The 15,477-nt window shown below is 48.6% G+C and overlaps 1 protein-coding gene across 1 annotated transcript in view; it reads right to left on the bottom strand.

Moving 5' to 3' along the window:
• LOC126475155 (uncharacterized protein C7orf50) overlaps nucleotides 1-15,477 on the bottom strand; it is a 42,568-nt gene that overhangs the window by 14,514 nt on the left and 12,577 nt on the right. The window contains exon 2 of the mRNA XM_050102773.1: nucleotides 13,947-14,142. Coding sequence (XP_049958730.1) covers nucleotides 13,947-14,142 — 196 coding nt within the window. The remainder of the gene's footprint in view (nucleotides 1-13,946; nucleotides 14,143-15,477) is intronic.

The raw sequence follows: 15,477 nt of genomic DNA on the forward strand, positions 1-15,477 counted from the left end.
TAGCGCCAAGATTTTACGGCGGAAGACTGCCCGCAAATCAGTCTCAGGGAGGCCAAGGTCCAGAGATGGCTTGCTGGTGGCCTCTTTCGCCAGGCGGTCAACATGTTCGTTACCCGGGATACCGACATGACCGGGGGTCCACACAAAGACCACAGAGCGGCCGCAACAGGCAAGAGTATGCAGAGACTCGTGGATAGCCATCACCAGACGAGAACGAGGGAAACACTGGTCGAGAGCTCGTAAACCGCTCAGGGAATCGCTACAGATAACGAAGGACTCACCTGAGCAGGAGCGGATATACTCTAGGGCACGAAAGATGGCGACCAGTTCAGCAGTGTAAACGCTGCAGCCATCCGGCAAGGAACGTTGTTCAGAACGGTCCCCTAGAGTGAGCGCATACCCGACACGACCAGCAACCATCGAACCGTCAGTGTAGACAATACCAGAGCCCTGATACGTGGCCAGGATAGAATAAAAGCGGCGGCGGAAGGCCTCTGGAGGGACTGAGTCCTTCGGGCCCTGTGCCAGGTCCAGCCGAAGGCAAGGGCGACGAACACACCATGGGGGTGTATGCAAAGTAGCCCGGAAAGTAGGTGGAACAGTAAAAACCTGAAGCCCAGAGAGAAGCTCTTTGACGCGGACCGCTATTGTACAACCAGACCGGGGCCGACGATCTGGCAGATGGACGACCGATCGCGGGAACAGGAGACGATAATTTGGATGCCCGGGCGAGCTTAGAACATGGGCAGCATAAGCGGCCAGCAAACGTTGGCGTCGGAACCGCAGGGGAGGTACACCTGCCTCCACTAGTACGCTGTCCACGGGGCTGGTGCGGAAAGCACCAGTGGCAAGGCGTATCCCGCTGTGGAGAATTGGGTCCAGCACCTGTAACGCAGACGGGGATGCTGAGCCATAAGCCAGGCTCCCATAATCCAGACGGGACTGGATTAACGCCTGGTAGAGCCGCAACAGGGTAAAGCGGTCGGCGCCCCAGCGGGTGTGGCTCAAGCATCTCAGAGCGTTTAGATGCCGCCAACACGTCTGTTTAAGCTGCCGGATATGAGGCAGCCAAGTCAACCGGGCATCGAAAACCACCCCCAAAAACCTGTGGGTCTCCACCACAGCAAGGAGTTCGTCGGCAAGAGAAAGCCGCGGCTCAGGATGGACTGTTCGGCGCCGGCAGAAATGCATAACGCAGGTCTTGGCTGCCGAAAACTGAAACCCATACGCTACAGCCCAAGACTGCGCCTTACGGATAGCGCCCTGTAGCTGACGTTCAACAGCTGCAATGCCAGTAGAGCTGTAATAAAGGCAGAAGTCGTCAGCATACAGGGAAGCGGAGACAGAATTTCCCACGGCCGCAGCAAGCCCGTTAATGGCTATTAAAAACAGACAGACACTTAAAACAGAGCCCTGTGGCACACCGTTCTCCTGGACGTGGGAGGAACTATACGAGGCCGCGACTTGCACGCGGAAGGTACGACACAACAGAAAATTGCGGATAAAAATCGGCAGAGGACCCCGAAGACCCCATCCATGAAGCGTAGAAAGAATGTGATGACGCCATGTCGTATCGTACGCCTTCCGCATGTCGAAAAAGACAGCGACCAGGTGCTGACGGCGGGAAAAGGCAGTACGGATGGCAGTCTCCAGGCTCACCAGATTGTCGGTGGCGGAGCGGCCTTTACGGAACCCACCCTGAGACGGAGCCAGAAGGCCCCGAGACTCCAGTACCCAATGCAAGCGCCGGCTCACCATCCGTTCGAGAAGCTTGCACATAACGTTGGTGAGGCTAATGGGACGGTAGCTGTCCACCTCCAGAGGGGTCTTTCCAGGTTTCAAAACGGGGATGACAATGCCTTCCCGTCATTGCGACGGAAACTCCCCCTCGACCCAAAGACGGTTGTAAAGACCGAGAAGGCGCCGCTGGCAGTCCACTGAAAGATGTTTCAGCATTTGACAGTGGATGCCATCTGGCCCAGGAGCGGTAGCAGGGCAAGCAGCGAGGGCACTGCGAAATTCCCACTCACTGAATGGAGCATTGTAAGATTCTGGGTGGTTGGTGCGAAACGAAAGGCTCCGACGTTCCATCCGCTCTTTAATGGAGCGGAAGGCCTGGGGGTAATTCGCAGAAGCGGAACTCAAAGCAAAATGCTCTGCTAAGCGATTTGCAATGACGTCGGAGTCAGTACAAACTGCTCCATTCAGTGAGAGCGCAGGGACGCTGACAGGTGGCCGATAGCCGTAGACGCGTCGAATCTTGGCCCAGACCTGCGATGGAGAGACATGGAGGCCAATTGTGGACACATACCGCTCCCAGCACTCCTTCTTGCCTTGGCGGATAAGGAGGCGGGCCCGCGCACGCAGCCGTTTGAAGGCGATAAGGTGGTCGAGGGAGGGGTGTCGCTTGTGACGCTGGAGCGCCCGCCGGCGATCTTTAATCGCTTCAGCGATCTCAGGCGACCACCAAGGCACAGCCTTCCGCCGAGGGGACCCACAGGAATGGGGAATGGCAGATTCGGCGGCAGTAACGATGCCGGTGGTGACCGATTGAACCACCGCATCAATGTCATCGGTAGAGAGAGGCTCAAAAGCGGCAGTGGAGGAGAACAAGTCCCAGTCAGCCTTATTCATAGCCCATCTGCTAGGGCGCCCAGAAGAGTGGCGCTGTGGTAGTGACAAAAAGATCGGAAAATGGTCACTACCACACAGGTCGTCATGCACACTCCATTGGACAGACGGTAAGAGGCTATGGCTACAGATGGAAAGGTCAATGGCGGAGTAGGTGCCATGCGCCACACTGAAGTGTGTGAAGGCACCATCATTTAACAGCGAGAGATCGAGCTGCGACAATAAATGCTCAACGATGGCGCCTCGACCTGTTGCCACTGACCCACCCCACAGAGGGTTATGAGCGTTGAAGTCGCCCAATAGCAAGAAGGGAGGCGGCAATTGGGCGACCAGTGCAGCCAGGACATGCTGCGAGACATCACCATCCGGTGGAATGTAAAGACTGCAGACGGTAACAGCCTGTGGCGTCCACACGCGTACAGCGACAGCCTCTAAAGGCGTCTGGAGAGGGACAGACTCGCTGTGCAGAGTGTGAAGGACATATATGCAGATGCCACCAGACACCCTTTCATAAGCTGCTCGGTTCTTATAATAACCCCGATAGCCACGGAGGGCGGGGGTTCGCATTGCTGGAAACCAAGTTTCCTGGAGAGCAATGCAGAAGAAAGGGTGAAGGCTGATAAGGTGGCGGAGCTCAGCTAGATGGTGGAAGAAACCGCTGCAGTTCCACTGGAGGATGGTGTTGTCCATGGCTGGGAAAGGCGTGACGGGACTGGGAAGGCAGATTACGCCACTGGGGCACCTGCTGCCTCCGATGGAGCATCCGTGCAAATGCCATCCATTGCGTCCGCGGGACCGGCAAGAGCGAGGTCCGCAGCGGACGCCAGAATCTCCACCTCGTCCTCAGAGGCAGAGCTTGTAGGGAGCGGCGGGATCGGTGCCACCGCATTACCGTTGGTCTTGGGGACTTTCTTCCTTTTCTGCTTATCACGCTGTGCCTTCGGCTCTTCAGGCTGCATGGGCTTCACTGGGTCAGTCTCAGGGACAGACGACGACCGCGAGGCCCGACGACCAGGGACTGGCGGTTGTTTCAACCACTTGCGGGCGTCCGCTTTGCCACTGGTCGGAACTTGCGAAGGGAGGTCCCCAAGGGATCCCTTCCTGGCGAGAGCAGCCGAAGAAGGCTTACGCTTCTCCGGCTGGGAAGGGGGAGCCGATGTCCCCGAAGGTTGGGAGGGTGTTGCTCCTGAAGAAGATGGAGCAGGAGCAACAGGGTGTGAAGTGCCCCCCACAAGCAAGGGGGCCGGTGGATGCTGACTGATCTTAGAGCCGATTCGTGATGACGGGAGAACCGTCGTTGCAGCAGCGGCGTAGGTCGACGGCATTGCCACAGGATGGAGCCTCTCATATTTCCGTCTAGCCTCGGGGTAGGTCAGCCGGTCCAAGGTCTTATATTCCATTATCTTCCGTTCTTTCTGCAATATCCTACAGTCCGGCGAGCAGGGGGAATGGTGTTCTCCGCAGTTAACACAGATAGGAGGCGGGGCACATGGAGTATCGGGATGCGAAGGACGTCCGCAATCCCGACACGTCATGCTGGAAGTACAGCGAGATGACATGTGCCCGAACTTCCAGCATTTAAAACACCGCATCGGAGGAGGGATATATGGTTTCACATCACAACGATAAACCATCACCTTAACCTTTACGGGTAAGACATCACCCTCAAAGGCCAAGATGAAGGCACCGGTGGCGACCTGATTATCCCTCGGACCCCGATGGACGCGCCGGACGAAGTGAACACCTCGTCGTTCGAGGTTGGCGCGTAATTCATCGTCGGACTGCAGAAGAAGATCCCGGTGGAATATAATACCCTGGACCATGTTCAGACTCTTATGCGGCGTGATGCTAACGGAAACATCCCCCAACTTGTCACAATTGAGCAACCTCCGTGACTGGGCAGAGGATGCCGTTTTTATCAACACCGATCCAGACCGCATCTTGGACAAGCCCTCCACCTCCCCGAACTTGTCCTCTAAATGCTCTACAAAGAACTGCGGCTTCACGGATAGAAAAGATTCCCCATCAGCTCTGGTACAGACAAGATATCTGGGCGAATACGTCTCAGTGTCACGCAATGCCTGTCGTTCCTCCCATGGTGTGGCGAGGGAGGGGAACGATTTGGGGTCATAAACGTTACCTTTAAAATGGGCTCTCGAACGCTTAGAGACTGCTGACGGCTGGCCGCCAGCGACAGATGATGTACCACGCTTCATTGCGGGTCATCCGCCCTGATGCCACCTACTCCGACCAAGGGCCCTCCCCACGGGCGCCACCCAGCCGCAGCAAAGGCCACCTGGCAGGATGGCCATTGCCGGGAGTCCCGATGCCCCAGGGAGATGGGCATCTACTCCTTGGCATACGTGGGGAGTGAACGGCGCAGGCATCAGTAGAGCGATCCCTGTGTTGTCAGGGGGCTACAACCAAGAGGGTACATGGCGACCCCACCACAACGGACTGGCTACCGTGCTGGATCTTAGGTGCAAAAATGGCCAAGGTCGTCGTCACAGTTAAAAGAAACACTGCAGAGTGCAGCGTGGTAATCGCCCATGAGATCGAAAACGAGCGGGACACCATCGCAACGACGAGAAAGACGGCAATGGGTCTAATTGCACGGAGGATACAGTGCACCATGTAAGGTGCCCTTCCCCAATTGGCTCGCTCTTCGGAATAATTTGGATAGATGGAGGTCAAACCCGAGAGGGGACCATCACATAAGGCCGAAACGTTTGAGACTCCTTTTAGTCGCCTCTTACGACAGGCAGGAATACCGCGGGCCTATTCTTACCCCCGAACCCGCAGGGGGACATGCTTCTGTTACCAGCTAAAACTAGTGTATTACTTTCAAATAACTTAGCAGACAGACTAGACTTCGAGAGAAGCAGACACATGTAGGAAGCAAATCAAAATACAAAAAAGTCACCAAAATGTTTGCAACAGGGATCCAGTCCTCCATCAGAGATAAATAACACGCAAAAAAAGAAACCAACACACACATGGCTTGTGTTGGTTGCTTGGTTTAAAAAAGGGAGGGTGGGGAAGGACCAAACTGCAAGGTCATCAGTCCCTTGTTCCCAATAAAATAATTACACAACAGAAAGAAGAAAAGAAAGGAGACGTACAGTGCAATAACAAGAGAAAGGAAGAACCAGAAGAAGCCGCCCTGACATGGAGCCAGTAGGTCACGTGACTCCAAGATCCAACCCAACCGCCAACACACCATAAGTTCCAGCAGCTTCCAAACAACGTTGGTGAGGCTGATGGGCCGATAGCTATTCACATCAAGTGGGTTTTTACCAGGTTTGAGCACCGGGATGATGGTGCTCTCCCGCCACTGTGATGGAAAGATGCCATTGCACCAGATCCGGTTGAAGATGACGAGGAGATGTCACTTGTAGTCAGATGAGAGATGTTTAATCATCTGACTGTGGATCCGATCTGGTCCAGGAGCTGTGTCGGGGCAATGAGAAAGGGCACTGGGGAGCTCCCACTCTGTAAATGGGGTGTTATGGGATTCATTGTGGGGGGGGGGGGGAGGGGGGGGGTGTAATTCTCCGATGCAGAGGCTCAAGCATAGTGCTCAGCAAAGTGCTTGGCAATCGCATTTGCATCGGTAGATAACACACTATTTGTGTTAACACAGAGAACACCTGTTGGGGTCTGGTATCCGAAGACACGTTTGATCTTTACCCAGACTTGGGAAGGTGATGTATGGTACCCAATGGTCGCGACATCTCTCTCCCAACACTCCTGCTTCCGTTGTTTGATAAGTTGGCGAACGCGAGCACAGAGCTGCTATGAGGTGCTCCAGGGAAAGGTGCCGCTTATGCCGCAGTAGAGCTCGCCAACACTCCTTAATTGCTTCAGCGACTTCCGGCGACCAACAAGGTACTGTCTTTCGCCAGGGGCACCCTAAAGAGCGAGGGATCGTGTTTTCTGCCACAGAAACGATTGTTGTGGTCACCTGCTCAACCATCACATCGATGTTCCAGTGTGGGGGAGATTCAACGGTGACAGCAGAGGTGAAAGTTTCCCAGTCTGTCTTGTTTAAAGCCCACCTGGGAAGGCGTCCATGGGCTTGACGCTGGGGCAGTGACGGGAAGTGGTCACTACCACACAGGTCATCATGTGCTCTCCAGTGGATAGATGGGAGAAGTATTGGATTGCAAATTGATAAATCAATGGCCGAGTAACTACCTCGAGCCACACTGAAATGTGTGGTGGCGCCAGTATTTAAGAGGCAGAGGTCGAACTGAGACAGTGAAGTTTCGACATCTCTGTCTTGGCCAGTAAGCACGGTGCCACCCCACAAGGGATTATGGGTGTTAAAATCTCCCCAAAGTAGAAAAGGTTTAGGGAATTGATCAATCAATGCAGTTAATACATTCAGGGATATTACACCATCTGGAGGAATATATACATTGCAGACAGTTATTTCCACTGTCGTCCATATTCTGACATCCACAGCTTCAAGAGGGGTTTGAAGAGGCACAGGTTCACTATAGACCGAGCTTAGGACATAAACACAAACTCCAGCTGACTCTCTATTACAGTTGCTACGGTTCCTGCAGTATCCCTTATAGCTGTGGAGGGCAGGGATCTGCACTGCTGGGAACCAGGTTTCCTGGACGGCAATGCAGAGAGCAGGTGTAAAGCTTAACAGTTGCCATAGCTCTGCCAGGCGGTGGAAAAAACCGCCGCAATTCCACGGGAGGATGACGTCATCATGAGACTGGGAAGGCATGGAACATTCAATGAGGCAGTTTATGTCTCAGGGTCACTGCTGACACCGACTTTTTGCCTGAGCAGTCTATATCCATTTTGTCTGAGGGTCTGGCGAGATCTAGCGCCTCAGCGAACGCCAGAGTCTCCACCTCATCCACAGACGCAGAGCTTGGAGGTAGCGGTGGTGTGGGTGCCACCACAATTCCCTTTGTCTTGGCTAGCTTCATTTTGGATTTCTCTCGCTGTTCCTTGGGTTTGCCTGTGTTGGAGGACTTCACTGATTCAGTCTCTAGGACTGAGGATGAGTGTGAAGCACTGCGACCAGCTGGTTTTGGGCTCTTCAGCCACTGGCGGGTGTCATCTTTCCCACTAGCACAAACCTGGGAAGGGAATGACCCAAAGGACCCCTTCCTAGTGAGAGCAGCCGAAGAATTTGGACACTGCTCTGACTTAGAAGTGGGGACGGACATCCCCAATGGTTGAGGGGTGTTACTCCTGAAGTAGGTGGTGCACAAGCAACAGGGAGGCAAGTGCCCCCACCATCAAGGGGACAGGTGTATTCTTCTGGCTCTGAGAGGTGATTGGGGTTGGCGGAGCTGATGGAGCTAGAACTGTTGTAGCTGCGATGTAAGGCGATATCATGCATACTAGATGTAGGTGTTCAAATTTCCTCTTAGCCTCAGTGTAGGTCAGTCGGTCCAGGGTCTTGTACTCCATGATTTTCCTTTCTTTCTGGAGAATCCTGCAGTCTGGCGAGCAAGGCGAATGGTGCTCCCCAAAGCTGACACAGATGAGAGGCGGGGCACATGGAGTATTGGGATATGACGGGTGTCTGCAATCTCGACATGTGATGCTGGAAGTACAGCGAGAAGACATATGACCGAACTTCCAGCATTTAAAGCACTGCATTGGGGGAAGGATATAGGTTTTTACGTCACAGCAGTAGACCTTCACCTTGACCTTCTCGGGTAATGTATCACCCTCGAAGGCCAAGATGAAGGCACTGGTGACAACCTGATTATCCCTCAGACCCCAGTGGACACGTTCTAAATTGCCGAGCAGCTCACAGTCGGACTGAAAAAGAAGGTCCCCGTGAAATATGATACCTTGGGCCATATTTAAGCTCTTATGGGGCGCAATGGTTACAGAAACATCCCCCAGCTTGTCACAAGCGAGTAACACTTGTGACTGGGGAGAGGATGATGATTTGATCAAAACTGACCCAGATCTCATTTTGGACAAGCCCTCCACCTCTCCAAACTTGTCCTCTAAATGCTCAACAAAAAACTGGGGCTTCATCGTCATGAAAGATTCCCCATCAGCTCTCGAACCTACAAGGTACCGGAACGAATAAGAGCCACTGCCATCCTTAGCCTGACGTTCCTCCCATGGTGTGGCCAGAGAGGGGAACGATTTGGGGTCATACTTCTGTGCATTGAATTGAGCCTGTGAACACTTAGTGACTGCTGGTGTTTGGCCACCAGCAAGAGATGATGTAATACGCTTCGTCGCGTGTCATCCACCCTGATGCCACCCACTCTGACCAGGGGGCCTCCCCACGGGTGCCACCCAGCCACACCAGAGGCCATCTGGCAGGATGGCCATTGCCAGGAGTCCTGATGCCCCAGGGGGATGGGCATCTACCCCTTGGCATACGAGGGGAGTTAACAGTGCAGGCATCAGCAGAGTGATCCCTGTGTGGTCAGGGGGCTACAACCAACAGGGTACATGGCTGCCTCACCACAACGGACTGGCTATCATGCTGGATATCTGGTGCAACCAAGCAAACAAGTCCATTATCAGGGTGCAACCACGTAAACAAGTCCATTATCATCATCAGTGTAGAAAACGATACTGCACAGGTGATGGAAAAATATGCAACCAGGAGGATGACCTCACCCAACAGTTGGAGAATGAGCAGAAGTGCAGATCAACATCGATGAAGGATGCAGTAGGTCTCAGTGATATGATGGGCACGATGCACCATGAAAGCCACCCTTCCCCAACTGGCTTGCTCTTCGGGAAAATTTTCAAAAATGGAAGTCAAACCCTACAGGGGACCATCAGAAAGGCCGAAACATGTGAGGCTCCTTTTAGTCGCCTCTTACGACAGGCAGGAATACCTCGGGACTATTCTAACCCCCAAACCTCCAAGGGAGGAGGGGGGGGGGGGAGGGGTGTTTGTTGGCTGTGAGTGTTAGTGCTAGACTAAATACTTCATTGTTGTTTCATGAGTTCTTGATAAGCCATTTGAAGCAACAATCATTACAATTTACTGAAAAAGTATGAGTGCTAGCAATAAACGAGAAACACCCTTCAGATTTTTTAAGTCGAAAAGTAGGACAATACACATTATGTGAAACAAAAATTAAGGTGGTGAAACTTTGATTTTGGTGAAAAAATTTCCGAAATATGGGGAAAAGAGAAAATCGCCAAGGTCGTAGATGTGTGTGTTTTGATGTTTGTGTAGCTGTGAGCATGGTGAAAGTGTAATTCTACTTGAGAAAAGAGGAGCAAGAGCTAGTAAAATACTGTTTTTGTTGTGTGTTTATATATGCCACACACCAGTCAGCTATTGGTATGTGGTTGCCTTCTCTTTAGTTTACATATTCTTAGAACTGAGCATTACAACTGTCATACCAGAAACCCCCTCCATTTTCCCCCCAATAACAACCACAAGATGCCAAGAGTTATTATTTATTATTCTGCAACTAATTTCAACCTTGATGTGATCATCTGACAGAACTACGTGATATAAACAGCAAGAAGCTATTAATCTTATAAAATCTAAATTATGTGAGGCAAATTTCATCTGGGTTGTCACTGGATTTTTAGTTAGGATCCGAGAGTAGTGATTAGGCAATTTTTATGGAATTACTGTATATCACATGCATTCACTTGTAGTAATGACACATCTATGTTGTAACATATTTGACAAGTGAAAGTGAGACATGTACTTGTAACGTGCAAACCACTCAAAACCTGTGGGACAAACACTGCAAATTATTATAGTTGAAGTCGTGAACAATGGCAGTTGAGTTTAAGTTTGTTCTGCGCATCTACATCACACATTCTCTGGCAAACAGTATGCATTCAGTAGTGTTTTCAGTGCTCTGCTGTGAATGTTGTGACTAACGTGAGAATTAAACATGATCGTAGCAGTTGTTCACTGAATTTTTATTCCATTTGTTGCGAGTTGTCACTGCTGATGGTCGTGGTAAGTGACAATTTCTATACAAGCAAGGAAGAGGCAAAATTTAAAATATATATGCATTCTTCAAATACAATGGACTTGTATGGAATTACCGTAAATGTCACTTGGAACCGACAACAATGCAATCCCCGTCCACGTCTCGAGCTGGGCGACCCACCATCATTAATGGATCAGACAATAGGGAAAGTACAGAGGGGAGGATCAGGAATCAGACTGGAGTGTAAGAAGTAATTATAATTGTAATGAAAACTGAATGGAGGTTGGTGAGATATGAAACCTGGTGACAGATAACAGATGGGCCAAATAAGTTCAAGCAGTATTCTGAGAGATTGGAAAAGACTTGTTCAATGATGTAATTAGATAGATAAAAAATCTACTCACCAAGTAGTGGCAGCAGAATTCACAAATAAAAAAAGGTTTTACTTCTGCAAGCTTTCAAAGCCAGTGGCTCCCTATTCTGGTAATAGGGTTGAAGTGGAAGGAAGAGAGATGAAAGGAAAGGAGCTGGAGAGAGGTTTAGGAAAAAGAGGTTCAGTTTGGAAAAGTCACGCATAACCCTGGGTCAGGGGAGACTTACAAGATGGGACGAGAAGGAAAGAAAGATTGTTGGGGCAGCAGACAAGATTCAAAAACCTGAGAGGATGAAGCAGGGTAATATGCAACACAGAGATTATTGCTAAAATGTTGTGCACGAGTTAATAAAAGCGAAAAGCTAAGTGCACTGTATATAACAGAGATGGGAGTGGGACAGCAAAAAACCAACACATCAGAAAATGAAAGATGTATAAAACTAATACAGAGTGGAGAAAGGAGTAGTTACTGCAAAGAAATGCTGGGACAGAAGAAATTAACGTAAATTAAGGCCAGGTGGGTGGCGAGAACCAAGGACATTTAGTGCCACTAGCTCCCACGTGCAGAGTTATGAGAAACTGGTGTCTGGGGAAAGAATCCAGCTGGCGCATTCGGTGAAACAGGCACCGAGGTCATAACTGTCATGTTACAGAGATTGCTTCGCAACAGGATATCGTGTCTTGCCAGTATGTGCCCTCTGTCTACGTTCATTCATCCTAACTGATAACTTGGTGGTAGTTCTGCTGATGTAAAAGGCTGAACAGTGTTACATAACAGCTGGTATATGACAACATGCATTATTTCACAAGTGGCTCTCCCTTCAAAAGTATATTTTGCCAATTACAGGGTAGATATAGGTGATCGGAGGGAGGTGCATAGGGCAAGTCTTTCAGCAGGTACAGTCACAGGAGTACGAGCCATAGGATAGGAAGATGGGGCAGAAGGAGCATATGGTTTGACAAGCATACTGTGCAGATCAAGAGGGTGACGAAAAACTATTCTAGGTGCTGTGGGTAAAATGTCAGACAGAATGGATCTCATTTCAGGGCACAATTTTAGCAAGTCATGACCTTGTCAAACTAGCTGATTAATACATTCAAAATCAGGATAATACTGAATGGCAACTGGTGTGCTCCGAAGTTGCTTTTTGGAGGGATCTGGTTTGGATGTGATGACCATGGAAATTTGCTTCTGAACTAGGCTGGTGGAGTAATTACGTCCAGTGAAGGCTCAGGTAAGAATGGTGGTGTGTTGCTATAAAGAGTCTTCATATGAACAAATACCATTGCCTCTAATGCCAAGGGTGAAGGGGTGAGGGGGAATGCTTGACACACAAAGGATGGCAACTGTCAAAATGTAAGTACTGTTGTTTGTTAGTAGGTTTAATGTGGGCAGAAGTGTGCAGCTGGGCTTCAGTGAGGGTGAGATGTATATCAAGGGAATGGGTATGGGATTCAGAATACAACAATGTAAAATTTAATTGGGAGAAAGTAAAAAGAGATTCCAGGAATTTTAACAGGTCAGGCCTCACCATGAGACCATATGGCAAAGATGTCATCAATGTATCTAAAACAAACCGGAGGCTGAAGGCTTATGGATCTCTGGAATGCTCCCTCACAGCAACTCATGAAAGTGTGGCACAGGAAGAAGCCATCCTGGTTCCCACGGCAGTACCCTAATCTGTTTGTATGTCTGCCCCTCAAAGGCTAAAATAAGTTATATTAGCCAATGATGTGATGAAGGTGCATGCATGTCATTAGAAAACACGCAGAAGCAGCATGGACTTGTAACACTGAAATCCGTAATGCAAGTAAAAATCTAGAAGAGACATTCATCCAGCAATGGATGTCAAATGACTGATGATGACGAATATTTAATATTTGTCTGAAAAGGAACAAAGATTGTTTTCAAATAAAGTTACATTGAGGTACATGTACATTACTGACAGCCATAGCTTTCTTAATAAGGCACACAACGTGGATGAAAATTTTGAAAAGGGAATTTGTAGGAATCAGGAATAAAAAAGTGGACAATCAATAAAAAAACATAATGTGAGGCATAAATTAATGGCTACAGTTCAGTGATAATGGACAATATATCCAGAGGTAAATTCATGTCATCCTTCCAAGGCATTCATAATCTGAAGTGGTCTTCAATCTACTAATGGGTGTCCATTCTAAGAGGATTTGTTCAACGATTCAAATCACTGGAACTATAAAGGGTAGGCTGACAGACTATACCAGATATTTCAACAGCAAATCCATGCTATCATGCCATGGTGTATGGCAAAGCAAGTAAGATGGTGTATCAGGCTGTGAAGGCATGATCAGTGCAAGTTGCCGAGAAGTTTATATACAGTAGCAGTGTGTCACTCACAACAAACACTAGTAGCAGTATTACGGTACATTTATTGTTACCTAATTTAGTGCAGCATTACAATTCCATTTACTGCTTAGAGAACGCAGATTCAACAACTTCAGGTTGGTCTGGCAAAATTGTGCCTAAGGTCTACATAGACTACAGAGAAGTTCCTGCAGCACTGCCTCTACATGGTTTCCAGAGCTATTGGTTAGCAGTTCTTGCTGCCTCTTTGGACAATGTGATTCTTTTTTGAGCTAGTTTCTGAGCTGATCTGCAGAGATGGTCTTAGGTATTCATAGATATAACTACTGATAAGACTTTCTGGCTGTTAATTGACATAAAACTCTTTGTGTGTATAGATTATTTAGGCTCCAATTACAACACTATATGCACCAGGGGTTCTCTGAATTGAAATTCACAACATTCCTGACCAGAACCACACGCTGATCTGTAGATACACTACCGAACAGGGCCAGAAGTTTCCCCACAGCATCTGAGAGTGAAAACACACACACTCTCTCTCTCTCTCTCTCTCTCTCTCTTATCGGCAATAACTGCAAACTAATGCTGATGTTCTGAATTCTATTAACCTGAATCTTGAAAGTGGGGAGACACTGAGGAGACACTTTCCATTCCCCAGATTATTACTAATAGACTATCATACCTTGCTTGCATCTAACATGTTTTGGATAAGCCATATCTGCTTCAATTTCTCAAATTTCCAGTTTCCACGATCTCGATGCCACTGCTTCAAATATGTAAGTGCCTTTTTCTGCACTAATACTTCATCTCTTGTTTTCGGTTCTGTTTTTAGTTTCTTGATTTTCTCTTTCTTCCGTTTTATCCCCTTCTTGCCTTCCCTGCAACAAACAGAAAAGATAACTGAAACCTGTCTGTTACTACGTGTGTGTAGAAATACAGGGTGTTTGGGGGGAAAAAAACCTCCCTAGTTTTACATCAATTAGTACATATCATGACAGAGAACTCCTTCAAGTTTTGTTTAATGTTAGTAGACATCAATGTGGGGTCCATTTGTTGCCCTGCACATGTCAAGCTGATATTCCACTTCTCGCCACGTATTCACCAACATTTCAGGTGTAACTGTCCCAACTGCTGTGATGATTCTTTCCCGTAAATGACTGATTGATGCCTCTGATCTTTTCACTGTACATAACATTTTTTATATGGCCCCAAAAGAAAAAGTCCAGTGGGGTAAAGTCCAGGCTTTGTGGTGTCCAAGTTATTGGGCCAGCCCTGCCCATCAACCTTCCTGGAAAGAGAGTGTCAAGAGCTGCACGCACATGGTTACTGTAATGAGGTGGGGCGCCATCTTGTTGGAAAAACACAAGCCCCTTTTCCGCCTCAATATTATCCATTTGGGGAAAGTCTTTCTCTGTCAACATGTCACAGTAAACGTTCCTGTTTATTGTTTTTTTCTAGAGAAATGAAAGGACCAACCACACGATCTTGCATCAAACTGCACCTGATTAACTTTGGGATAATCACACTGATGCTGAATAACTTCACGTGGATGCTCTGCCCCCAAAATTCTGCAGTTATGATGATCAACTGTTCCACTGATATGAAATGTAGCCTCATCAGAAAAGAGAATCTTTTTTAAAAAGATTGACATCAGCAATTCTGTGTAGAAAGTCAACAGCAAACTCATACCTTTCAATTTTATCAGTAGGTTTTATTTCATGTAACAGTTGCAATTTGTAGGCACACTACTTACGTCTTTTACGCACATCATCATACATAGTACCTTTAGGCACTCCTAACTGTAGACTACGTCTGGCCAATGACTTCTTCGGGCTCCGAGCACACGAAACACAGATTCGTTCAACATAATCTTCAGAAGTTCTCAGTCTACCTGGCTGGTGATTTTGCTTTTAAAACACTACCAGTTTCCTTTAAAGACCTTACCCAACGACGGATAGTTTTTGCTGTAGGTTGTTCACCACCATACTGGCGTCTAAAATTACGTTGCACTGTTATAACCGACTCAGTTTTCACAAGCCAAATAACACACTGCACTTTCTGTTGCAGAGTACAAACAGTTGCTGAGTTACACTGCACTGCACACATGCCTGGACTGAACTGAGGGAACACAGGGAAAAAAACAGCACTGCAGATCTGCCAACTGCAGGGGAGCCAAACTTTGAGAGCTGATGAGTCAAACACCATAAACTAGA

Source organism: Schistocerca serialis, chromosome 4 (assembly GCF_023864345.2).
Source record: "Schistocerca serialis cubense isolate TAMUIC-IGC-003099 chromosome 4, iqSchSeri2.2, whole genome shotgun sequence".
Lineage (NCBI taxonomy): Eukaryota > Metazoa > Arthropoda > Insecta > Orthoptera > Acrididae > Schistocerca > Schistocerca serialis.